General features: G+C 41.0%; 1 protein-coding gene across 1 annotated transcript in view; it reads left to right on the top strand.

Annotated features, from left to right (window-relative positions):
- The window catches only part of LOC115256649 (muscarinic acetylcholine receptor M5-like), a 68,312-nt gene extending 50,187 nt beyond the window's left edge, over positions 1-18,125 (top strand). The window contains exon 3 of the mRNA XM_062845998.1: positions 17,253-18,125. Within this exon, the coding sequence (XP_062701982.1) occupies positions 17,253-17,892 (640 nt within the window). The 3' untranslated portion in view covers positions 17,893-18,125. The remainder of the gene's footprint in view (positions 1-17,252) is intronic.
- Positions 18,126-26,717: the final 8,592 nt, after the last annotated feature.

The following is a 26,717-nucleotide window of genomic DNA, read 5'->3' as shown; positions in this document are numbered from 1 at the left end:
ACAACTACTATCAGAGAGAGCAAACATCAATCTACAAATGTCACAACATACTTAAAAAAAAACTCTCTTCTACTACTCTCTGGATTAGCAGCTCCGTGTGAAACAGTTTCCTCTTGCATAACTTTTTTCTATGCAGTCTAGAAGATCCAGAATGTGAAAATCTTCCAGCAAAGGTAGAATGCCACAGTGCCACATCAATTGCGAAATAGTTTAGTGCATGGTAAACAACACCCTTGGGTGATGTTGGTTTGCAGCATGATGAAACTAAAATACAGATTCTTACGGTGTGGTGATGAGAATGTTAACTTTTTGCCGGCGTGGGAAGAGGTGAAAATTCGTTTTTTTTTCCTTAACTCTACTGATTGAATAAAGCGCTTCTATCCCCATGTGCATCATTAGATTTGCCTCTTGATGATCCTAATTGCAGCCATTTAGTACCACCTGCATCAAATCGAAATTCCTCTCAATCAAAAATTCCCGCGAAACGCGGTCCCCTCTCATCAGACAATTAACACTCCATTTGCCGTCCTATTTATTGTGCTCAACTGATGGATTGGAATGAATCCCATTTAACACATTTAGGCAAAATGTTGTATGAATAGGTCCCGAGTGAAACGTTTTTTGCATTCCAAATTGGTTGAAAGCTCAACGCCCACCGTCACCGTCACCACCATTCATCAGTCACATGCCCCTAGCGACAGCTGGCCGGTGCACAGTTCGTAAGAATAAAACTGATCACATTTCCATGTCCGTTTTCAATTATTGCGTTACATGTACCAGTGCATGGGTATTGGGTATACAACTTAACTAGCTGTACTGATTTGAGCCGTCATTTGCATTCTAATTGTCAATGGACAATGTATCGTACATACGGCAAATCGTTTTAAACGTATTTACGTAATCCTATGAAATGGACTAAATATAAGCTTTGTGTCATCTGCATAAACTTCGGTAGGACTACATAAACTGTAAATGGCTTTTTTGTTCATGGGTTTTTCATCAGAACACATCAATTGAAGAAATATCTCTTATTTATAGCATGGTTATTAGCATTTCATACATTAAGGTATGCGCACAGCAAAATCTGGCCAAAGAAAATCAAGCAGTAATAATTCATTCCAACTTATTCCCAAACCAAAAGCAATTCATCGTAAAAAAGCATTAATTTACTTTAAATCAACATCAAGACATTGCTGATTTGACTTGTTATATCCGTCATCTCGAGTTTTGAGCTTGAGTCCTTCCGTAAAGTTTTGCACAGTACCTTCGACCGCATGCCAAGAAATTTTTACCACCTTTGTGTCAAAATCAATCTTATTTTTCGATGAAAGCTGTCGTTCTTGACATTTTTTGAAGGTTCCAATTCACGGTTACTCAATATTTTTCAATTGGGTTGAGTTTTGAAGTGTATGAGATTTTACGTTTTTTGAAAAAATGCAGTACAATTTCTACATAGTTTTCTGCATACAAACGCAAGCATTCTCCGCCAAAAACAGGGGACAAAAATCAATTCAAATCAATACACAATATCTAAGCTTTTGAATAAGGGGTGCCAGCCATTTTTCCCGACATTTCCCGTAGTGAAAAAGATGATTTGCTGTACATGTATTTCTAAAAGTTCGGTTTTTCAAACCACAAATTCATATTGTTGACCAAACTATGTATTTCTTGCCAAACTTCGATTTTTTCTTGCTCTTAAGTTGATCTGCAACCTTTTCAGGGTCTAATGATGTATAGAACCGAATACTTGAAAGCTAACTTAGGTCTGCGGGGACGATCGCTTTAATGTACATTGTCAGATTTTCAGCACGTTTGTGCAAAAACTTTTCGAGGACTTCTTGTTCCCTTGACTCTATTTTAAACACAATGTCAAAATATATCCCGAAGTAAATATTTTTCGATTCCTTACACAATAAGCTTTCATTTGCGCCAGAGATCGCCACGATTCGTTGAAAATAGAGAAATTTCTATCCAAAAAGCGGTGGCTAGATTTTGCTGTGTGCATACCTTAATTCGTACAACATCACATTTACCAAACACGTAACAGCAATAGTACTCCATAATACTCGATTTGCAGGCTGCCATCTGCTACCCATCATTGGTTGCTCGCCAGATCACGCTCCACCTGGTGCGTCTGTTGTGTTCTCTACACTCCATGCCTTTCTTTTAATTAGATTAACAAGAGATGCTGGTAGGCATTCACTCTAGAGGATTGTACGGTGAAGATCTGGTCCGTAGTCGAGCGGCCATTGACGAATTCGGCTTGATAACTTCGCACAAACTCATTCGTTATAGATGACAGACGACGGAAGATGATCTGGAATAGCACTCTGTAGGTGGCATTCAAAAATGATACCATTCGGCCCTCTGCACCACCGTGGGTGCTCAGGACTGGAAGTAGGGGGATTAGGGGCATAATGGACACCCGGGGCGAAATGGACACCCCTGTTTTTGCCGAAACCGTTGACTTTTATGTAAAACTTGTAATGCATAAGTGTAAAGAAATAAGTCATGGTTCTATTTTGCAAAACTACCATTTATATTGCTCCAAAATAACCAAAATATCATTGAAATTGAAATATGTTTTTCATATGGTGAAATTCTTATAATTTCAAAGCAGCATCAAATAAGGTATTACGAGTGTTTAAGTGTGTTTACCACAAAAACAAGTGAATTGTTACCTTATCTTCATGTAAACGAAGATTTAGCGATGGATGAAGCATTTTATTTTTGATCAGAATTTACTTAAAATAGCAATTTTAATGTTGCAGTCGATTCGGGGCGAAATGAACACTGGCAATTACGAATGGATGTACGTTCATTGCATACCGTTAGGCGTTTTAGCGCGTTTGAAAATAATCGATCCAATTATTTTAGCCTAAAGTTTGTTTAATTAACTTTGATGTTATGTAAACTCGTCTAAGATGGAGTATTATATCTGTGGTATTGATCTCCGTAGGCAAATTACTTAACTGGTTGGTGTAAACAAAGAATTAGCATAAAATATGCAGGGGTGTCCATTTTGTCCCGATGGGTGTCCATTTCGCCCCGTACCTTTCCTGCCAGCCCTGAAAAACACACGTTTTAAAATTCGTTATTTCTTCACAATAAAGACATTCTACCTGCTGTAAATGATTGAAAGACGTAGGAAACAAGTTAAAGTTGTAAGACAATTGATAATATGTTAAGTTTTACTCTGTTATACAGGCCTAATGTACTCATTTGCTTAGGGTGTCCATTATGCCCCTAATACCCCTAAGTATTTCTTTTTTTTTAAGAGACTTTACTGCAATGCGGCATTTGTCTCTGAATTAAGTATACCATCCTTACCAGTCGCTTTGCTCGTTGAGCTGGTGAATGGAATGTTTGACTTCCATCATTGTGAAAGTTGGATTGTATCCGTTGTCTACTGTACTGACGTAGTCGTTAGCCCTCGGCTGCATTCTAACAGTCCTCTAGAGAGGCCACCTAGCTCGATGCGCACCACGTCTTCTTGTACCGGTTGGATGGCTCTCGAGAACTAATTTAATCGGGTTGCTATTCGACACCCTGATGACATGACCCGTCCACCGTAGCCTCTCGATTTTCGCGGTGTGGGCGATGGTGGGCTTCGTGGCCGTGCGGCTAGAGGCGTCAGTCATCTAGACGTTTCGTAAGCCTCGGAGTGTGGGTTCGATTCCCGCTCCAGTCGTGGAAAACTTTTCGTCAAACGGAAAATTCTCCACTGGGCCACTGGGTGTTATGTGTGTTGTCCGTTGTCATATTCATTCATTTATTTAGTATTACATCAAATTCAAGATAAAACTGAATCAACAATATTTCTCCATAATACACGGTTCGTGGCTGTCGCTCTCCATCCTCGGTCGCGCCCGATGCTCGCCAAGTCACGCTCCACCTGGTCCGCCCATCGTGCTCTCAGCGCTCCACGCCTTCTTGTGCCAACCGGATCAGTTGCAAACACCAGCTTTGCAGGGTTGTTGTCCGGCATTCTTGCAACATGCCCTGCCCACCGTATCCTTCCGGCTTTGGCCACCTTCTGGATGCTGGGTTCGCCGTAAAGTGCAGCGAGCTCGTGGTTCATTCTTCTCCGCCACACACCGTTCTCCTGCACACCGCCGAAGATCGTCCTTAGCACGCGTCGCTCGAAAGCTCCGAGTGCTTGCAGGTCCTCCTCGAGCATGGTCCATGTCTCGTGCCCGTAGAGGATCACTGATAAGACCGCGTTTTGTACATGGTGCATTTGGTGTGTGGGTGAATCTTTTTCGACCGCAGTTTCTTCTGGAGCCCGTAGTAGGCCCGACTTCCGCTGATGATGCGCCTCCGAATTTCACGGCTCACGTTGTTGTCAACTGTCAGTAAGGATCCGAGGTAGACGAATTCCTCCACCACCTCGAAAGTATCCCCGTCTATCGTAACATTACTACCCAGACGGATCCGGTCGTTTTCGGTTCCGCCTACCAGCATGTACTTTGTTTTTGAGGCATTCACCACCAGTCCGACCTTTGCTGCTTCGCGTTTCAGGCGAGTGTACAGCTCTGCCACCGTTCCAAATGTTCTGGCAATAATGTCCATGTCGTCCGCAAAGCACACAAATTGTCCGGATTTTGTGAAAATCGTTCCCCGGCTGTTGAGCCCGGCTCGTCGCATCACACCTTCCAGAGCGATATTGAAGAGTAAGCATGAGAGTCCATCACCTTGTCGCAGTCCCCGGCGAGATTCGAATGAGCTAGATAGTTCACCCGAAACCCTGACGCGGTTCTGCACACCGTCCATCGTTGCTTTAATCAGTCTAGTCAGCTTCCCCGTTTTCGTCCATGATTCTCCATAGCTCTGCGCGGTCGATACTGTCGTATGCCGCTTTGAAGTCGATGAACAGGTGATGCGTTGGGACCTGGTATTCACGGCATTTCTGGAGGATTTGCTGTATGGTAAAGATCTGGTCCGTTGTCGTCGATGAAGCCGGCTTGATAACTTCCCACGAACTCATTTGTTTTAGGTGACAGACGACGGAAGATGATCTGGGATAGCACTTTGTAGGCAGCATTCAAAATAGTGATCGCCCTGAAGTTCTCACATTCCAAATGGTCGCCTTTCTTCAATGGGGTAGATTACCCCTTCCTTCCACTCCTCCGGTAGCTGTTTGGTTTTCCAGATCCTGACTATCAGTCGATGCAAACAGATGGCCAACTTTTCTGGGCCCATCTTGATGAGTTCAGCGGCGATACCATCCTTACCAGCTGCTTTGTTGGTTTTGAGCTGGTGAATGGCATCCTTAACTTATTTCAGCGTGGGAGTTGGTTCATTTCCGTCCTCCGCTGCACTGGCGTCGTCGTTTCCTCCGTTGCCGTGGGCTCCCGTGCCTACGTTCTCCACGCTGTTCAGGTGCTGATCGAAGTGCTGCTTCCACCTTTCGATCACCTCACGTCCGTCCGTCAAAAGGCCTCCGTCTTTATCCCTGCATATTTCGGCTCGCGGCACGAAGCCGTTGCGGGATGCGTTGAGCTTCTGATAGAACTTCCGTGTTTCTTGGGAACGGCACAGCAGTTCCATTTCTTCGCACTCCGCTTCTTCCAGGCGGCGCTTTTTCTCCCGAAAGAGGCGGGTCTGCTGTTTCCGCTTCTGATTATAACGTTCCACGTTCTGTCGAGTCCCTTGCTGCAGCATTACCGCCCTCGCTGCATTCTTCTCCTCCAAAACCGTTCTGCACTCTTCGTCGAACCATTCGTTCCGTCGATTCCGTTCCACGTACCCGATGGTGCTCTCGGCTGCGTCGCTGATGGCTGCTTTCACTGTACTCCAGCAGTCCTCTAGAGGGGCCTCATCGAGCTCGCCCTCGTCTGGCAACGCGGCCTCGAGATTCTGCGCGTATGCTGAGGCGACATCCGGTTGCTTCAGTCGCTCTAGGTTGTACCGCGGCGGTCGCCGGTGTTGTACATTGTTGATAACAGAGAGTTTTGGGCGCAGTTTGACCATCACCAGATAGTGGTCGGAGTCGATGTTGGCGCCACGATAGGTCCTGACGTCGATAATGTCGGAGAAGTGCCGTCCGTCAATCAGAACGTGGTCGATTTGAGATTCCGTCTGCTGTGGTTATCTCCAGGTGTAACGATAAAGGAGGCTGTGTTGGAAAAAGGTGCTACGTATGGCCATATTTTTGGAGGCGGCGAAATCAATGAGTCGTAGGCCGTTTTCGTTCGTCTGCTGGTGGGCGCTGAACTTACCAATCGTCGGTCTGAATTCCTCCTCCTGCATGGCTTACCTGAGCGTTCAAATCACCTATGATGATCTTGACGTCGTGGCTTGGGCAGCGGTCGTACTCGCGTTCGAGCTGCGCGTAAAATGCGTCCTTGTCATCATCAGTACTTCCGGAGTGTGGGCTGTGCACGTTTATTATGCTGAAGTTGAAGAATCGGCCCTTGATCCTCAACCTGCACATTCTTTCGTCGATCGGCCACCAACCAATCACGCACCTCTGCATATCACCCATCACGATGAAAGCTGTTCCCAGCTCGCGTGTGTTGCCGCAGCTCTGGTAGATGGTATGATTACCTCTAAACGTTCGCACCATGGATCCTGTCCAACACACCTCCTGCAGCGCTACGATGCCGAACCCGCGGTCCTTCAGTAGATCGGCGAGTATGCGGGTGCTCCCAATGAAGTTGAGAGATCGGCAGTTCCACGTACCGAGTTTCCAATCGCAAGTCCTTTTTGTTCGCCGGGGTCGTTGCCGTTGGTCTCGGTTCGTATTATTCTGTTGCTGATTTTCCGTTACAATGGTTTTTTACGGCTGGCTCGTAGGGCCTGACACCAACCCCCTACTTTACGGAGGACCATAGTGCACAGTTGAGCTTAGAGTCCTTCCCTGGCACTCGGACGTAGATCAGCCGCCCCTAACATGGGGATCAGACGCTGTTGTGAGCCGCTCCTCCTGGAGAACAGACGCTCAGGTTTGCCGAAGCAAACCCCCCCTTCCCTGTCAGCCTACGACCAAAGTTCCCACCGGGGTTGGTTACCCGATCTTCCCTAAGGTTGCTCATAGTTTCCGGCCGGTACCGCGTGGAGGTAGGAATAGAAGTTGCTGGGCAGAGGCTAGTGGATCACAATGGGATCTGAATTGCGCAGCATACCCAGCCTTTACCGTGCCGTCCGTTGTCATATGTTAGTGCTTGTTCAGTCTGTACAACCTCTGGTTGAAGACGGTGTAGTGTCTTTTAATCAGCGTTTTGTAGAGAGCTAACTTCGTATGACGGCGAACCGAGAGTTCTGCGGAGTCCAAAGTAAGTTCGATTTCCTGCCACAATGCGTCTCTGATTTTCTCTGCTGGAGTCATTGGCGGCGGACACCAGTGAGCCCGAGTACACGAATTCTTCAACCGCCTCGATTTCATCACCGTCGATATAAATTCGGGGTGGCGGGCGCTGTGATTCCTCCCTGGAGCCCTTTGCCATCATGTACTTTGTCTTCGACACATCAATGAATAATCCGATTCGCCTGGCTGCACTCTTTAGTCGGATGTACGTTTCCGTAATCGTCTCGAATTTACGAGCTATAATATCAACAACATCAGCGAAACCAAGCAGCTGAATGAACTTCGTGAAAATCGTTCCACTAGTGTTCATCCCCGCTCTCCTTATTACACCCTCAAAAGCAATGTTGAACAGCAAGCACAAAAGACCATCCTTGCCGTAACCCTCTGCGAGATCCGAAGAGACTCAGAGAGTGTCCCTGACACTAGAACTACGCACATCACTCGATCCATCGTCGCCTTGATCAAACGTATCAGTTTATCCGAGAATCTGTATTCGTGCATAATCTGCCATAGCTGTTCTCGATCGATTGTGTCATACGCCGATTTAAAATCGATGACCAAGTGATGTGTGGGCACGTTGTATCCGCGGCATTTCTGTAACACCTGGCGGATGGCGAACATCTGGTCCGTTGTAGCGCGTTCACCCATGAATACAGCCTGATATAGCCCCAAGAACTCTCTTGCCATCGGTGACAGACGGCATATAGCTCATTGCACATGAGCTATAGTTATGTTATTCTGACGCCATGTTAGAAACTTCACTTTGACTCGTGTGCAACCAAAAAAACTGCGCTACGAGACATTTTTATATCATGTGTGCTGCTTGGGTTGGAGACCAGATCTTGGACTGGTTACGTTTTTGGAAATAATTTTATATACAAAAAAACTTACTGGAGTGCGGAGGCCGCGAAGGACATCCGCGGGTGCCGAAGCACAACTGATGGAGGCGAGTTATGCCCCTTCCTTGGAAGAAACTACGTCGTCCCTGGTTGGAAGCACGAAAATCTTCGAGATTGATCTCCGAAAGACCCCATATTGCTTGTCCAGATGTCTACCACACTTGGAGGTTTCCGTCCGAGCCTCGGAACACCTTAGTAACATAGCCGAGTCCCACATGGTCGGCTTAGGCATTCAAAAAGAAGTCACTGGTCAAAGTTTCAGCGAAACCATTGAAATTAAGAGATGAATGAAATCAATTAAGTGTTTTTCGACTATTTTCAAAAAAAATCATAACTACACTAATGGTCATAAGCACCAACGCAGTTAAAACGAGATTTAATCTCAATTTGAAAAAAACCCAGATTTAATAAATTTTAATATAGGTACTCCATTCGGTAATCATCAAAGTGCTCCAAGAGGGGATTTAACGAAGGAAGCACGCAATTGTGAAGCGGACCTGGTTGACTATCACGCCGAGGACCTGGGATCGAATCCCACTCCCGACAAACTCACAAAATGTGAGTTCTTCCTTCGGAAGGGAAGTAAAGCGTGGGTCCCGAGATGAACTAGCCTAGGGCCAAAAATCTCGTTAATACAGATAAAAAAAAGGAAGCACGCAGCCATCCTCTCTCTGTTACCGTTTCTGGTACGGCCTCTTAGCCCTCGAGGATAATTCCGACGCACCCCGAGGGGGAAGCGTCCTAAGCCCCAGGCCGCTGGTCTAGAGCCTCGGCAGCCTACGGGGTGGGTACGCAAGACCTCTTTTGGTCCTCGAGCCCCAGGATCGTTTGAGGTTATGGGGAGGTTTTTGGACCTGTGATTCGCAAGGATTGGATGTTAGTTTAGAAACGCTTTAATTACTCACTAGATGAACGGAGTGTGTGAAGGGATTTCGTCCGAGTGCCGGTGTCGCGCGCTTTTGCTTCGGTCGTTCAATTACTTTTCTGTTTTCTTTTCTGTTTCGAAGTGAGCATTTCGACGGCGGCGAACCCAGCGTGCATCAGTGTGTGAAGGGATTTCGTCCGGGCGCTGGTGTCGCGCGCGTTTGCTTCGGTGTTTCGTTTTTCTATTTTCTATTCGGAAGTGAGCATTTCGGAGTTTCGTAATAGAAAATAGAAAAACGACGACGCGCGTGTGGTCGTTCTTTTTTTTCGCATTTTATCATTATGTGCCGGTGGTGCTTTCGCGGAGCACCAAATCGAAGTCGCGATTTTAAAGCATTCACGTAGATTCAAATGTAAGGGTACATTACATATACAGCAAGTGTATGGCACGCGTGTGTTAGAGCCGAAATTAGTTCCAGTAAAAGTGGGTCGGTCGTGCGGTTGCCAAAGATCGGAGTTGTGCGGTAGCTTTGCAGCTAATCATCCACATTAGTGCGCGCTTGCTTTTGTGATTTGTTCTACGTCGAGATACACAGACAACCAGCGATGGAGACACATAAATGGGTGAGCTCGTTTCATGCTATTATTTTATTGTGAATATTCGTTGTAAAATTACATGATTCTTCTACGTAGACTTTTTGTATTCTCCAAAGAAAACTTTGTATAGTCCGTCACTTCAAAAACAAAACGTTATATGATCAAAGTGAATCATGATCCTACGATACATGCTTTAGTAAATATAACTCTAAGCGTCGCGTTCAGTTCATCCCTGTGTGGATTGAACTAAAGACTTCTACTTCACTTGGACTTGGAGGCCGGATTTGCGCGCGCGTTGCCTTCGGTACTCCGATTTAGTTTTTTTTTTTTCATTTGCTTTTTGCGTTTTTTGATTCGATTGATGGCAGAGGAGGAAGACCCGGCTTTAGTCAGTGTGTGTAGTGACGGCTCGGCAACTGGAGGCCGGACTCGCGCGTGCGTTACCTTCGGTGCTCCGATTTTTTTTCTTCGTTTCGTATTTTTAGTTCGATTGATGGCAGGCGATTATCCGGTGAGTTTGTTCCTTGCTATTCTCTTTCTATGGATTCTACATCAATTATTGTATTAATTCAGTTTTTTACCATATATTTATGATATTCTCTTTTCAAATATTTTTTCATTGATTTTGTATAGTTCGTCACCATGAGTGTCGACATGGATTTTTGTTCCATTTTGTCACTGTTCGGGATGGCATTTTACAAATTATCTCTTCTTTTTATTGAATTTCATTTTTTTTGTGCAATTTCTTAACGACATACTGTTTTTCTATGTATCTGTCCATGTATATTTGTTGTATGTATTTTTATGAATAAATATTGAGCGTTCACCTTTCGTGGGTGGTCGATTGTTTGCTTTCCGCGTGAAGCGAGCAATAGCGCATCAGATTGCATGTTTTGTCACGTCTTTTGTTGTGAATCTTGAGTATCCACCTGACGCGGGTGGATGATTGTTTGCTTTCCGCGCGGAGTGAGCAATAGCGCTTAAGTTTGTATATGTTGTCGCGTCTTTAATAGTAAATATTAAACGATCACCTGACGTGGGTGGTCGATTGTTTGCGTTCCGCGTGATGCGAACAATAGCACTTTGTTGCTTCATTTGTAGTAAATATTGAGCAACCACCTGACGAGGGTGGTTGGTTGTTTGCTTTCCGCGTGAAGCGAACAACATCACTGCAGTCTGCACGGCATACTGCAACTTCAAAAGATAATATTACACTGGTCGACAGTAGATCACGCACTTTGACCACTTGATCCATTTCCGAAGGATTTTGGCCCCCTGATTCCGAATCTGACTTCGGAATTGCTGTAACACGTACAGTTTTTGAGAACAATAGGGTTTTATTCACAAAATTTCATATTTTTATAGAAAACAAAATGTTGTCTTAATATTTATAATTTTTTTATCTGCTCATCATAACCAGTATTGAAATTCAATAGATTTTGATTCACTAATTAAGAATCTGACCTAAGAATTTTTGTAAAACGTATTTTTTTTTGAGAAAAATGGGGTTTTATTTACAAAATTTCATATTTTTAAAGAAAATATACTATTGTCATTTTAATTTCAAGTTTTTATCTCCTCATTTTAGCCAATATTTATATTTATTAGATTTTCATCCACCGATTTGGTAACTTACCTAAAAATCTCTGTAACACGTGCAGTTTTTGAGAAAAATAGCTCTGACCGATCCTTGGCGGTTAACCAGTCACCAATGGCGTTACTGGTGATCGGGGCTCTAAGGCCAGTTGGACCGTCCCAAATCGCCTTTGAACTTGGCGGGAAACAAAATGTTGGAGAAATTTTTTGGACTAAACAATCGATCTGTTCACGACCACGGTCACAACTTAAGAGAGCCTATCTTCACATTTTTCCTTGCTTGAACCCCTATAGCTCCATCCACGGCATTCCAATTTCCACCGGTTGCATCGTGGCCGATTGGTAGCTCGCTAGACCGCCATATGCCTATCGTTTTGCACCGCTACCAAAACCATCTGTACCCTGCCACGCCGAATAGGGTTCTAAATTTCTCAACCTCTCTTTAGAAACTGGCATGGTGGTGAAAATCGTCAAACTAATTCGCGAGAGCAATTGTAACACTTGACGGTTACATCTCTCGTGATAGTCCAGCTCGCAGAAATGTCTATTCCAATCAGCAGGTGTTTATTTACTCTATTTTCTTGCAAAAAAGTTTGTTCTTCCTGCGTGATGAACCGTGATCGACAGCCGGTGCTTATCGTTAACTTCGCCTTGAACGCGGGAGTCCACTTGGTCGTTCCAGTCCTCCGAAGATTTCTGGTCGGCCTCGCTGTTAATTTGCAGATTTTTGCTGCTGTTGTTGCGGGAATTGCGCGATGAACATTGGATACATCTCGCAGTATCGATGATCAGTGGACATCATCAAACCGCGCTGTCAGTTTTCCGAATCAAAAATACTGTCAAGATTCCAGATGCTCCCAGAATTCCGAATCTTAAGGCGGAACTGGAAGCATTTCCTCATTTTTTTGGTTTTTGATTTTTCATTAAATAACGAAGCAATATTTTGAAAATCGGGTTTCGTACCCATGTAGAGTATGGATCAAGATATCTTCTGAATTTTTTTGTGGTGGAAAATGTTTTCCATTTTTGCAGAAACCATTTTTTTTGGTGAAATTTTATTCAAAAATGGGTTTTGCAAAAACGAAAAATATGTTCCACCACAAAATAATCAGAAAATACCTTGATCCATACTCTACATGTGTACGAAAACCTATGTTTCGCATTAAACTATGGTTTTAACAGGGATGAACAATTGATACAGCTTGTATTTTGCCAACAGAAAAGCAGCAGAACCCGTGTTGCCTCTTCAAATGGGATTGTGCGCATCACATTTCACTTGGGATTCCTTGAGAAGCTCTTTCCCTGATTTTTATCCATTACTTTGGTGGATCACACTTCCGGGGGTCTTGTATTAGTTTTCTGGACAATCGTTCCTAAAATCACTACCTACACAGAATTCGCTCCGAAACTCCTCCTTGTTCTTCGAGGGATTACAAAATTTCACGTAAATTATTCGTGTGAAATTTCCAACAGAAGGTTTCTCTAGCAGAAACTCATACTGTGGGTCAAAATTTCTGTAGAAATTCCATTCGAAAATCCCCAACCGCATTCATCCACGAACTCCTCCTGGAATTCCTAAGCAATTCCTCAAGAAATTCCCCCGGGAAACCTTCAAAAAATTTCTTCAGAACATGTTTTGGGAATACCTCTTGAAAGTTCTCAGGTTCCTAAATTTTTCAAGGAATTTCTTCAAAAATTCCTCCGGTTATTCCTTCTCAAATTTCTCCAGAAATTCTACCGGGGATTCCTCAAGTAACTCATCTAGGAATTGGTCCAGAAATTTCTCTGGGAATTTCTCAATAAATTGCTCCGGAGATTTCTCCATAATTTTCTCAGGGAAAACCGCCAGAAAAAACATCTCGGAACACCCCCAGAAAGTGCTCTGGGAATTCCTGCAGAAATTTCTTCATGAATTCCTGCAGAAATTTCTTCAGGAATTTCTCCAGGAATTTTTTGGAAATTCTTCCAGGAATTCCTCCAGGAATAATTTGAGGAAGTCCTCTGGAAATTTTACCTGAAATTCCGCGAGGAATTAATTCAGGAATTCCTTCGGTAAGTCATCAAGACATTGTTCCTGGAATTTCTCTAGAAGTTCCCCCGAAAGTATCTCCAGAAACTCCTCCGCGAGGTCCTCTACTGGGCATTCCTCCAAAAGTCAAAAATCCGTCCAGAAATTTATGCAGAAATGTTCCTCAATGAATTCCTACAGAAACTCCTCCAAAAATTCCTCCGGGAATTCCTTCATGAAATCTTCCGGTAACGCCTCCGGTAACTCCTCCAGAAATTCCTCAGTGAATTCCTCTAGAAATTTCTCCGGAAATTCCTCCAAAACTTCTCCGGGAATCGCTCCAGAAACTCTTCTAGATATTTCTACGGGAATACCCAGAAATTCATCAGAGATTTTTTCCAGAAACTCTTCCAAAAAATCCCTTGAGAACTCCTCTAGATATGTTACGGGTATAAATAATTCCTCTGGGAATTCTTCCAGAAACTTCCTCGGGAATTCCGCCAAAAACTCCTCCACGAACTCCACAAGAAATTCCTACGGGAATTTCTCTAGACAATTTTCCGTTAACGCTTCCAAAAATTACTTAAGGGATTCCTCGAGAAGTTACTCCGGGAATTCCTCCAGAATTTCTTCCAACATTTCTTTGGGAGTTCCATCAGAAATTCCTCTTGGAACTTTGCAGAAGTTCCTCTCGAAATTTTGCAGGAATTCCTTCGGGAATCCCTTCAGAAAATTCTGCGAGAATTCCTCTAGAAATTCGTACGAGAATTTCTCCAGAACTTCCTCAGAGCATTCTTCCACTAATTAGCCTCGAAATTCCTCAAAAAATTCATCAAATAAGTCCTCTGAGAAATCCTCTGGAACTTCCTCTATGAATTCAGTCAGAAATTCCTCTGCAAATTCTTCCGCGAATTCCTCAGGCGATTTATTCAGGAATTCATCCAATTTTTTTTTTCAAGAAATTCATCTAATAATCCCTCCATGAATTCCATCAGGAAGTCATATAGAAATTCATCTAGAAAATTCTCTGAGAATTTGTCCAAAAATTTCTCCGGAAATATCTCCGGGAGTTCCTCCAGAAATTTTTCCTAGAATTCATCCTTATATTCCTTCGAAAATTTCCCAAAAAGTGCTCAGTTAAATTTCCTCAGTGTAACCTCAAAAAATTCCCTCAGGGAATCCTCATTAATTTCCTCATAATTTCAAACATTTCCACACAAAATCCCCAGAAAAATTACCTCAGAGATCCTTCAAGGCGAAACTGGAAGCATTTCCTTATTTTTTTAAAATCGGTTTTCGTGCACATGTAGAGTATGGATTAGGGTATATCCTGATTTTTTTTCCTGGTGGAAAATGTTTTCCATTTTTGCAGAAACCATTTTTTTTGTGAAATTTAGTTTAAAACTGGATTATGATAAAACGAACATTTTCCACCAGGAAAAAAAATCAGGAGATACCTTGATCCATACTCTAAATGTACACGAAAACCGATTTTGAAAATATTGCTGCGTTATTTTATAAAAAAAATCAAAAACCAAAAAGTGAGGTAATGGATCCAGTTTCACCTTAAAAAATTTTCTTAGAGAATCTTCAAGGAATTCACGTAGAGATTACTCAGAAATTTCTTCAGGAATTTCTCCAGGAATTCCTCCAGGAATTTCTTCAGGAATATTCCTCCGGGAATTCTTTCGGGGGTTCCTCCAGGAATTTCTCCGGGGATTCCTCTTTAACTTCCTTCGGGAATTTCTCCAGCAGTTCGTTCAGCGATTTCTCCAGGACTTTCTTCGGGGTTCTTCCAGAAATTCCTCCGAGGATTCTTCGGGGATTCCTACGGAAATTCCTTTGGGGATTCCTCCGGGAATTTCTCCAGAAAATCCTTCGAGGATTACTCTTTTGATCATTCCTTTGAGGATTCTGTGTGGAAATGTTTTGAGTTATCCCTGAGGGAAATTATAGAAGATTCCCTGAGGGAATTACTTGAGGTTTCTCTAAGGAAATTTCACTGGACATTTCCTGGGGAATTTTCGGAGGAATATATGGATGAGTTCTAGGACGAATTTCTGGAGGTACTGGAGGTTTTTGGATGAATTTCTATATGAATTCCTGGAGGGGTTTTTAAGGAAGGAATTTCTAGAAGAAATTTTGCATGAATTCCTGGATATATCGCTTGAGGAATTCGCGGAAGAATTTTCGGAGGAATTTCTGCGTGAATTCCAAGAGGAGTTTCTAGAGGAATTCTCAGAGGACTTTTTTGAGGTATTATTTTTTTTTTAAGAATTTCGAGACGAATTAGTGGAAGAATGCCCTGAGGAAGTTCTGGAGAAATTCTCGAAGTATTTTGTGAAGCGGTTTCTGGAGGAATTTCTGCAATATTTCAAGGGAAAATTCTGCATAGTTCTCTGAGGAATTTTTGAAGGAACTCCCAAAGTATTCCTGAAAGAATGCCCGGAGGAATTCCTGGAAATCCCCGGAAGAATTCCTGGAGGAATCCCCGAAGAAAATGCTGGAGGAGTATTCTCGAAGGGATTTCTAGAAGAATATTCCCGAAGGAATTCCTGATGGAAGTCCCGATGAAGTTCCTGAAGGAATTCCCGAACAAATTCCTGGAGGAATTCCCGGTATAATTCCTGGAAGAATCCCCGAAGAAATTTCTGGAGGAATTCCCGAAGAAATTCCTTGACGAATTCCTGGAGGACTCTAGAAGGAATTCCTGGAGGATTCCTGAAGGAATTCCTGGAGGTATCTCGAAGGAATTCCTGGAGGAATCCCGAAGGAATTCCTAGGGGTGGCCAAAATGTTTGGGATAGGCAGCTCTTTTTCTCTCATAAAAAAGTTCAACATGCTGAACTTTTCATGGTGTGCATCAAAAATTCTCAAATTTTGACTGTTTGTAAACCTATATGTGCATCGTTGGTACAAATTTGAGCTCGATTTTTTAATCTTTCGCGAAGCTAGAACCGTTCTCATAAAACACTATTTTTTAGTCAACTGATTTTTGTGCTATCATATGTCGGAGACCAGTGAACCGAATTGAATGAAATTTTGAACGTTTATCAACAATAAATATTAATGCTTGAAAGTTCTTCAAAACATAGGTACTTTTCAAATGTCGAGAAAAGTTATGATGGATTGACACTTTTAGGATCTTTCTCGAAAAAAATATAAATTTTTCACATCTATGTCATCAAATTTTATTTTCGATATCCAAAGATTTTCTACTTCTGTTCTAAAGATATCTATAGTAAGATATATTAGAGCCCATTTAGATTATAGGAAGAACACGTTTAGTATTTTTTGTGCGGTATTGTAAATTTGACTCATTTTCCTCTGAATGGGTGACAATTTCAAATCATCATAACTTTTTTCAACGTTCAAAAAGAATTTTTAAGCATTAATATATTGTTTATAATCGCTCAAAATTTCATTCAATTCGGTTCACAGGTCTCCGAGATATGACAGCTCAAAAATTAGTTGTCTAAAAAATAGTGTTTAACGTGAACGGTTCTAGCTTCGCGAAAGATTAACCAATCAAGCTTAAATTTGTACCATATATGCACATATAATAGGTTGTCAAACCGTCAAAATTTGAGAAATTTTGATGCACTTTATGAAAAGTTACAGCATGTTGAACTTTTTTATGAGAGAAAAAAAAGTTGCCTATCCCAAATATTTTGGCCACCCCCTGTATGTAGTAAGCTAATTACCTTCCAAAAGTCAACTGCATTCTTTAAAATATTACAGAGAAATTGCGGTGCGCGCAAAGTGGGTGACACCGTGTATGACAAATTCTGACTGTACAACATTGAAGGGTATCTTATAAATTCCTAGCGTAGAAAATCTTCAATGCATTCCCTCAAAAAATCCTAATAAATTAAATCTAGCGTTCGAAAATTACTTTCACATACACACTAATGGATTTTGCACCCAATTCAATTAAAGAGCTGATATAGAATTTCTTTCCCCCATTTCCCTCCCACAGATCCAACATGGAGAAGAGCCTAACGAACAAAAAACGCATCATCAAAATGCTGTTCGTGGTGGTGCTGGAGTTTTTCATCTGCTGGACGCCGCTGTACGTGATCAACACGATGGCCCTGTTCTGGCCGAGCACCGTCTACCACAACCTGGGCTACACGGCCATCAGCTTCTTCCAGCTGTTGGCGTACTCGTCGTCGTGCTGCAACCCCATCACCTACTGCTTCATGAGCGGTGGCTTCCGTAAGGCGTTCCTCAATCTGTTCCGGTGCTTTCGGCCGTGCTCGTGGGCCTCGGGTCACGACGGCGGTGGACTGCGGCGAAACCGTCGAAACAGTAGCGCCATGTGCGGGCTGTACGTGGCCAGCGGTTGTGATAGCGGAGGTGGTGGAGGCGGTGGAGTAGGTGGGACGGCTGCCCTGCTCCGAAAGTACAGCAGCAGGCGGAAGCAGCGGCAATCGCTGCGAACTATGGACACCATTCTCAGCACGGACGGGGTGGTCAGTTTGAAGCAGAGAGACACAGCGGCAGAAGCAGCAGTAGTAGTGGCGACAGCTGCTGGTAATGCGTCGTCTGATGGGGGTTTGCATAATCATCATCAGCACCATCGGTACTGTCACCACAGTCAGGGTCAAGAGCAGTAGGTAGGTGCTAATTGTGTTTCACGGAAGGTGATGATACCGTTGTTAAGTCGATAAACATAAGCGGAATTGTTTGCTGCGAGTGGAGCCAGTAAGGTGCCGCATGTGTGCTTTTGATGATAGTCGGAGTGATAAATTCACGGGGGTGCTATGGTGATCTGATTTTGTTGCCGCTTATCATGCGCAACCAGTGCTCACTAATACCAACATTCACTCAATACAGCAGTTGGAGAAAATATGGAGAAACGCACTTTGGCGAACAACGTTTGCGTTGTGTGTTGTGTGTCTTTTCACAAACAATTCCCACTCTCTGTAGGAACTTTACCTAAACATTGACACTCTCAAATTGAAAATTATCAATTATGCCGCTTTTTTATGATCAACACTTTTACGAGATCTAATGTGATGCAAGCGTTTTGCACCAATATCCCTCGTGAAAAGGTAAACATTCAAATTCCACGACTGTGTTGGTGAATATTTTGGCTGGAGCATAAATTTATGCTCCACGTAAGGAGGCACAATCCAACCTGTCAAACTCCATAGTGAAAAAATAGGATGCCGTCCCCTTGGATAAATTAGATCTCAGTTAGTTTGAACGGGATGCTGTTTGGTCACGTACGAGAGATGCTCAAATTGAACGGTTGCAGAGATTATGGATCAGTCTAGTGTGTACAAGGTCTGTAAACAAATCTTCTTGAATTATAGTTTCAGTGACCAATATGTGAATGCTGCAGAATTTCCGAAGTAATTTTCGGTAGATCCTTGCATGCCTTTCAAGCAGAAGAAACTCCGGGGGCCCCTTCAGAAATCCCCACACATAGAAGAAATATTTCGTAGATTCTTCCAGAAACTCGTCACGACATTCCGATTTTTTTTTCAAGGATTGTTCCTCAAAAGCCCCTGAAATTCCTTAACGACCTCTTTAAAAAATCTAACAAAGATTCACTGGGATTTTTTTTTCCAGGGCTTTCTTTAGTTTATCATGGATATCTTCAGAAACTCAGAAATTATTTAGCAACTTTTTATAAAACCTTCTCTGGATTCCTTCTGATAAGATGGGCATGGTGGTCTAGTGGCTACCGCTTCTGATTCGTAAGCAAAAGGTCCTGGGTTCAATCCCTGGCCTGGCCCTTTCCTCCTACTTTGTATCTTTCTTCTAAATACTTTCTCGCTTCTCTCTACATACACAATTCATGTATATTCACAAGTTCATAGCCATCGCTAGAACAGAAACGGGTTGAAAAAGTCGTTTTCCTTATTTTCAAACTTTCACAGTACAGTGTGCAGCATCTATCAGATAACGCCTAAGAGTTATGCAATCGTGCCGCAGAAGCTTCAGAATAATAAGACACACAATTCTATCACCTTACGTGATAGAGTTAGCATTAGCATTAAGCGAGTCGCACAAATTCGTAGGTGGTACAGTCCTAGACCGGTGTTATGAGGGTTGCCTCCTTCCCGTCCGAACCAAAGCACAAAGATTTGGGACTAATCTCTGATTCTTAGATAAGACTGACGCAATCATCCAATGGTCGAGCACTGTCCTGGCCACGTCCTTGCGGCTGCTGAGGAATGGGAAAGGATGGTTAGTTTTGGACACCTATGAAAAATGTAGACAACTCTACGATCTCTCAGGCCTAGGTGTCACGGGAATTTGGGTGTTGTTAGTGGAAGGGTAAACTCCAAAGGATACGCTTGGTTAACGTTCAGACACACCATTGTTAGACTGCTTCGGATCAGTTGTCTGCCCAATTCATGCTCGTCATCTTGTTGGCATTTGGTTGAATTACTAGATTCTTCGGTTGATAATCTGAATCCTGCTGAACGTTGGAGCCCGACCTTACGTGATAGAGTTCCATAAAAAATGTTACATGATTCGCTTCAGAATCTCCTCCAGAATTGCCTTCGGAATTTTTATAAGAGGATCCCCCTGAATTTTCTCCAAAAATTCCCCAAGAAAAGCTACCTTCAGAAATCCTTAAAATCAATGGTTTCTCCACTATTTTTCAAAGGATTGTTTTAGAAAATCTGCCGCAGACACCTTCAGAAATTCTTACAAAGATTTCTTCAGTAACTTTTCCAGGGATTAGAGAAATTTCCTAGAAATTCCTTCGAAAATTCCCAATGAGATTTGTTCATGAAATCGTCCAAGGATTTCAAGTCCAAGGATATCTTCTATGTCTTTCTTCCAAATTTAATCCATTAAATCTTTCAGAATTTCAGAAGTTTCGGAATGAATTTCTTCAAAAAATTCTCCACGAATTCTTTTAGGTAGATTTCTATAGGTTACTTCTGAAACTCGTCCAGGGATTACTTCGATTTTTTTTACGGATTTTGTTGGGGCAAGATCTTAGTTCCTACATATAAACACTAATTGTAGCACACTCTTTACACACTCATACCCTAGATATAAGTCGATTTAGATTCTCTCTTCTCTCACTATCATTCGGCTAGTGAGCATAATATTCGGCAATCACACTATACCCCCTTGTAGAGTAATAGTATATCTGTGTTCAGATTAAACCATCAGTTCAAATATATCGCTCGTACAGAACACATCATCCGCGCATTATTGCTACCAATAACGGGAGAATACCCTAACTATCGCTTCATACACACCGCGTGTTTCGTCTACCACGTGTTCGAGTTTCAACGGTCTTTTCGGATCTTTGGGGAATCCGTGTTCCTACAGATTTGTTTTAAAAACCATCGAAAATTTGTTGACGGATTCCTTCAGCGATTTCTCTAAAAACTATTCCAAAGATTTGTTTTTTCGATCAAAGATTCTTCAAAACATGCTTCCCGTGGTTTCTTTCCAGATATTCGTTCAGAAATTTATTCAGGTATTCTTTTAGAAAGTACAACAGAGATTTTTCCAGCTATTGCAGAGTTTCCATTGAAAATTTGGACATGAATGTATCCTTATATTTGTTCAATGTTTTATCGAGAAAATACTACAGGAATTTATCCAAAGATTCTTGCACTATAACTTTTAGTAATTCCAGGCAGGAACTCCTCCAGAGATTCCTGCAAGAGTTCATACAGAGATTCCTTCAGGATTTCACCCAGATATTCCTCCATGTATTACTCCAGAAATTTATCCGAGATATCCTCGAAGGATATCTCCATTTATTCATCTACGGGTTCTCAAAGGAGTTCATTCAAAAATATATCCTGAGAATTTCTATGGAAAATCCCTTAGAAATATCTCACCAGCTTTTTCCAGGGATATTTGCAGAAGCATATCAATACGTTTCTCGAGGCATTCAGGATTTTTTTAGAAATTTTTCCACATATTTCTTCAAGAATACTTCTAGAAAATACGCCAAATTATAAATTCCTCAATATTTTTTACTAGGAATTCCACCAAAGGTTACTCGAGAAATTTCTCCAGGCATTTCCCTGAGATCCCTTCTAGAAATTTCCCAGGATTGTATGTCATTCCCCAGAAACCCATTCCCCAGAACGACATTCCCCAGAATGGAATTCCCCAGAATGACCCAATCCCCAGAAATCCATTCCCCAGAATGGGACATTCCCCAGAAAATTATTCCCCAGAATGCGACATTCCCCAGAAAAATATGAGATTCAGTAGTTCCATGGGAATTCTGGTGAATTGTTTGGTTTTAGAGCTCAAGGTGATGTGACCGAACTCCACCGGAAGACCAGAACACTTCAGCGTGGTTTAAATCATCCTTCCACCCTGGCAAGTTAAACATCGTTGAATGGAATATTTTTTTTTGTCTGTATTAACGAGATTTTTAACCCTAGGCTAGTTCATCTCGGAAATGAATGAGATAACTTTCAAATGGAAATGGTTTTCATATAATGATACCTTCTTCAGTGTATCTCAAAATTCACCTAATGAATTGAGATCAAAAATGTGGCAACCTTACTTAAAGAAGGTTGTATTTCTAATAACTAATGTCAGTCATTTTATCATTCAACTTTGAATAACACCCAATAAAAGAAAATCTCAATTCCAAAATATCCCAAAAGAACAGCCTGTTAATTAAAGAAGGCAAATTTCAGAAGACAAAAAAGTCATTCTATTGGACGCATCTCGGAATGATTGTTTCGGGAGTACGTTAACTTGTAGAGTTCCATACTTTTGCATGAAGTTGAATTATATACCAATGTTATGAAAAATAAAAAAAAGATGGTAACTCACCTGGTAACTCATTAGGGCAAAGGACACTTGGCTGCAAAAAATGTTGTTTGGACCAATCGGAGACAAAACAGCGCATTTTTAGAAAAAGCAAAACATATAGATGGAAAGTTTAACTGTATATTCGCCAAACTACTGCGCTACAGTTACAGTTTAGAGTAGTTTAGGCTTTTACTTGTTACAGTTTGTGCTCATGTAAATTAAAAGTGTGCCTTCGTTATCTATCCAACTTAGTTTGAAAGAACAGCATATTTTAAAAGAAGGAGGAGTCTTTCATATATTCCATTGTACGATAACACGAATAGGTTTGTAAAAATAGTTCTACTTCAAATGATGCTTTTGTGTAAATCAAGTTGTCAAATGTCTCAATGAAGGTTTTCGGATGCCAGATACTGGATTTTATCCTTGTGACCAAATTCCCTTCAAAGTTTCTTGGGTGGATGCAACCATACATGTAATTATTCCAATGGTAATTCAAAAATAAATCACATGCCGTATGAATCCAATACATTAAAATAACTTTGTTTGCATTATTAAGACATTTACAAAAAAAAAAGCTGAATTGGGTTTACTCGACGCAATTTCGAGTTGACCTGTTTTAGTGTGATTTCAGTCAAAATGGTACTCACTAACCTGAACCCAGCAAAAAAGAATGTTTCGCCCTTCTCGCTCAATAGATGGCGGTAGTGTATCTTACACAGTGTGTCGACGAGTACGAAAAAAAACCAGAGTCAGTCATGTTTTCCTTCTAACCATGTTTGATAATAGTGCAACTAAAAAGAACAGCCTTTGATGATAAGAAGGAACAATCTCTTATATAAAGTTAAGCAGTTTGTTCGCCATAGAGCTCTCCAATAACCCTACTAGAAAGAACAGCCAATTTCAAAAAGAAGGGATAATCTCATATGAAGTCAGCAGCTGCTATTACAAGCCCCCAATCCATTAAGTAATGGTATATGTAGCCAAACACTAGTGCAACTTCAAGCTTAGTACTGCTCAACCTACCGTATCAGGGTTACTCAAATTTTGTCCCAAAACCAATTTGAAAATAAAAATAGAAACGATTCTGGGGAATGTCCTATTCTGGGGAATGGCTTTCTGGGGAATGGGTCATTTTGGGGAACGGCTTTCTGGGAAATGTCCCATTCCGGGGAATGGGATTCTGGGGAATGGCATTCTGGGGAACGGCATTCTGGGGAATGGGATTCTGGGAAATGACCTACAACCTTTCCCAGGGATGTTTTCTAATTTTCCCCCAGGGATTCATTCAAAAGTTCTTCCTACAATTTCTAAAGAGAGCAAGCTTTTTTTTCGGAGATTTCAATTAGGATTTCTTCTGAAATTTCTTTAGAAGTTTTTTTAATCCAGAAAATTTCTCAAAATTTTAGGGATTTCTTCAGAAAAAGTTGGCAAGGGATTTTTCAAAAAAAATTCCATTCAGTTTTTTAACTATTTTTAACTATTTTATACAAACTTTTTTACATGGATTGCTTCTAAAAATTTTCCAAGCGTTTCTCCAAGAATTCTTTAGGAAATTTCTTCAGTGATTTCTGCAAAAAGTCATACAAGTATTCTTTTAGAAGTTGCTCTCATGGTTCAATCAGAAATGTCACCTCGGATGTCTTTAGAGCACTGCAGAATATTTTTTCCAGGGAATTTTCAGAAATGCTTCCGGAAATTGCTTTGTACATAACACTCCAGATCTTCAGTTAGCCTAGTGGTTAAGGCAATGGATCGAAAATCCGGAGACGGCGGATTCGATTCCCGTTCTGGTCGGGAAAATTGTCTCGACTCCCTGGGCAGAATGAATAATTGCTTGCCTCATAAAATACAAATTCATGCAATGGCAGGCAAAGAAAGCCTTTCAATTAATAACTGTGGGAGTGTTCAAAGAACACTAATTTGAAGAGAGGCAGGCCATGTTCCAATTTGAACGTCGAGACAGAAAGAAGAAGAAGAAAAAGAAGAACTAAAGCAATTTCTAATCCCTTATAAACATGTGAAAAAATCTCTAGAAAACTCCTGAAGATACCTTTGGAAACTCCAAGAAGAAATTCTTGAAATGTTTTCGTATAGTTTTGTTTTTTGAAATTATTGAAAATCGTTTGAAACTTGAGAAAGTTATGTCACCTAAAGTGAAAGCATTTCTTCACACATATTCGAAAATTCAATCTTAAATCATTTGCGCCACTTCTCAATCTCCACATTCTCGGCTCAAACTTGGAGATTTCTCTTTTTATGTGATTTTTATCCAGGAGATACGATGTCCAGGTTTCAATTTTTTTATTATAGGCAGCACCATACTGTTGAGGATTTGCGTTGTGATCTCTGAGTTTTATTTCTACTGAAAATCTGGAAAAAAAATCCTAAAGCTCTATCAGTTTTTTACTAATTTGTTTCTTTAAATGCTTCATTTTTCTATATACAATTCTTACCGGTGTTGTTCAGAAATTTTCTTGGTGAAGGATTTTTCCAAAACTCATTAGACTCCCTCTTTTTTAAAACTTTTGTTTTTATTTTTTTAGAAATTTCTGAATGCATTCTTTTATGATTTCTCCCAAGACAATTTTAGGAGATTTACGTGAGTTTTTTCATTTGATTTTATGAGAGATTCTCATACTTGAAAAATAAACTGGCACTGTTTTAAGAATTACTTTACATCCGATTTTTGTTTTGCACGAATCGTTGTTTGGTCATAACTCAGTCAATTTTAAGCCAATTAAAAAAAAAGCCCCAAATGGAGTGATGCTTTGAATCTAATTTGATGTTCTATTCCGAATGTGGAATCGTGGTTTTGAATCCCGCCAGAACCAATGTTTTTCGCAAATTTATATCTCACCACTGCCAAGTTTTGAACGTTTTTATTTTTTTTTTACATCTTCGTCCAATGATCTTTTCAGTTCATTCTTCAAGAATTTCTTTGGGAAACGTCTCGAAAGATCATCATCTTCATTTATCATCCTGAAGAATTCACCCAGATATTTCATGGCAGTTCTCTTATTAAATTATTTAAGAAGTATTTCATTGGGAGATTTTTCGAAGATTCCTTCAGAAATTCGGAAGTTTTTCGCTTTATGTTTTAAGAATTTTCCAATATTTAAGATAGTTTCAAAAATCTCTCCAATATTCATAACAATTGTCTCATCTATCTTAATGTAGAAGTTCATCAAAGGATTGCTGCAGAGAATTATTTCGGTTAATAAGGAGATTGCTTCAGAATTCTCCAATAGACTTAATTTACTTTCAGGTTTTTCATTATTTTTCGCCAAATATTTTCTGTGGAGAAATGTTGATTTATGAAATTCATCTGTAGAAAGTCTTTCCAAATAAATTGATAAAGGAATTCTGTAGAGAAATTTCTAATAAAACTTTTGGAAAAAAAAAATCTTGTTTGAATTCGTATTCCGCTCTGAATACATTATTTATTTAAAATAAGTTTCTGGGTAAACGAGATTCCGAGAGAATATTCTGAAGAATTTCTGAAATTTTTCAATGAAATCACTATATAATATTTGGTAAGCCTTTTGAGAAGGAAACTTTACGGAGAAATAAGAAAAAATATCTACTATAGTCCTGGAGAAATTCTAGCAAGAATGGGACCATTAGAAATCTTGAAAACATCTCCAAAACTGTTTTTCCTTAAACTCTGATAACATTGCACTAAATGCATTTCAGGCAATTCCCAAGCTTTACATAGAATAAGAAAATATTATCAATTATTTGATTCACCAAAACTACGAAGTCTCATATATGCTTATTCATCCAGAACTTTCATTGGATGTGTTTCAAAACTATTTTTGGATTTCTTCGTAAAGTTGATACACAAAAACCTCCTGAAATTCATTCCCCAGGCGATATTTCCACAATTTCAGAATAAACTCCGAGAGGAATTCTTCAATAAATTCTAGCAAGAATGCTTAAAGGAAATCCTGAAGAAATTCTCAGAGGAACTACTGAAGGAATTCCCGGAAGAATTTCTGGAAGAATTCCTAGAAGAATTCATGAAGCAATCCTGGTTATTCCTGGAGCCATTCCTCGAGGAGTTGCTGGAGAAAACCTTGGTGGATTCTTTGGAGGAATCCCTGTGGGAATTTCTGGAAAATTACAAGATAAATTCCTGGGTCAATCCCTGCCGGAATTCCTATAGGAAACCCGGAAAAAAATCTTGGTGAAATAACCGAAGGAAGACGAAGAGGAACTCTTGGAGAAATTCCTGGAGGAATTCCTAAAGGAATTCATGGAGCAATCTTGGAAAAGGAGGAATCCTTAGAAGAATCCCTGTGGGAATTTCTGAAAAATTCCTAGAGTAAATCCGGGATCAATCCCATGCAAGAACCCCTACAAGAAATCCTGAAGAAAATGCTGGAGAAATGTCAGGAGGGATTTCTGAAAGAACTCCTGGAGGAATTCCTGGAAGAATTGTGAAAGGAACTTCTGGAGGAATTCCCAGAGGAATTTCTAGATGAATTCATGGAGGAATTTGTGGAGGAATTCACAAAGCCATCTCTTAAAGAATTCCTAGTGGAATCTGTGGAAAATTTTTTGGAGGAACTCCTAGAGGAATTCCTGGAGGAATCCCCAGAGGAAAAATCCTTGAGGAAAATTCCTGGAGAAATTCCAGGGTAAATTCCTGCAAGAATTACTACAGGAACTCTTAATG

Source organism: Aedes albopictus, chromosome 1, assembly GCF_035046485.1.
Source record: "Aedes albopictus strain Foshan chromosome 1, AalbF5, whole genome shotgun sequence".
NCBI lineage: Eukaryota > Metazoa > Arthropoda > Insecta > Diptera > Culicidae > Aedes > Aedes albopictus.
Note: the sequence above shows the minus strand (reverse complement) of the source record. Positions and strands in the feature narration are given on the sequence as shown.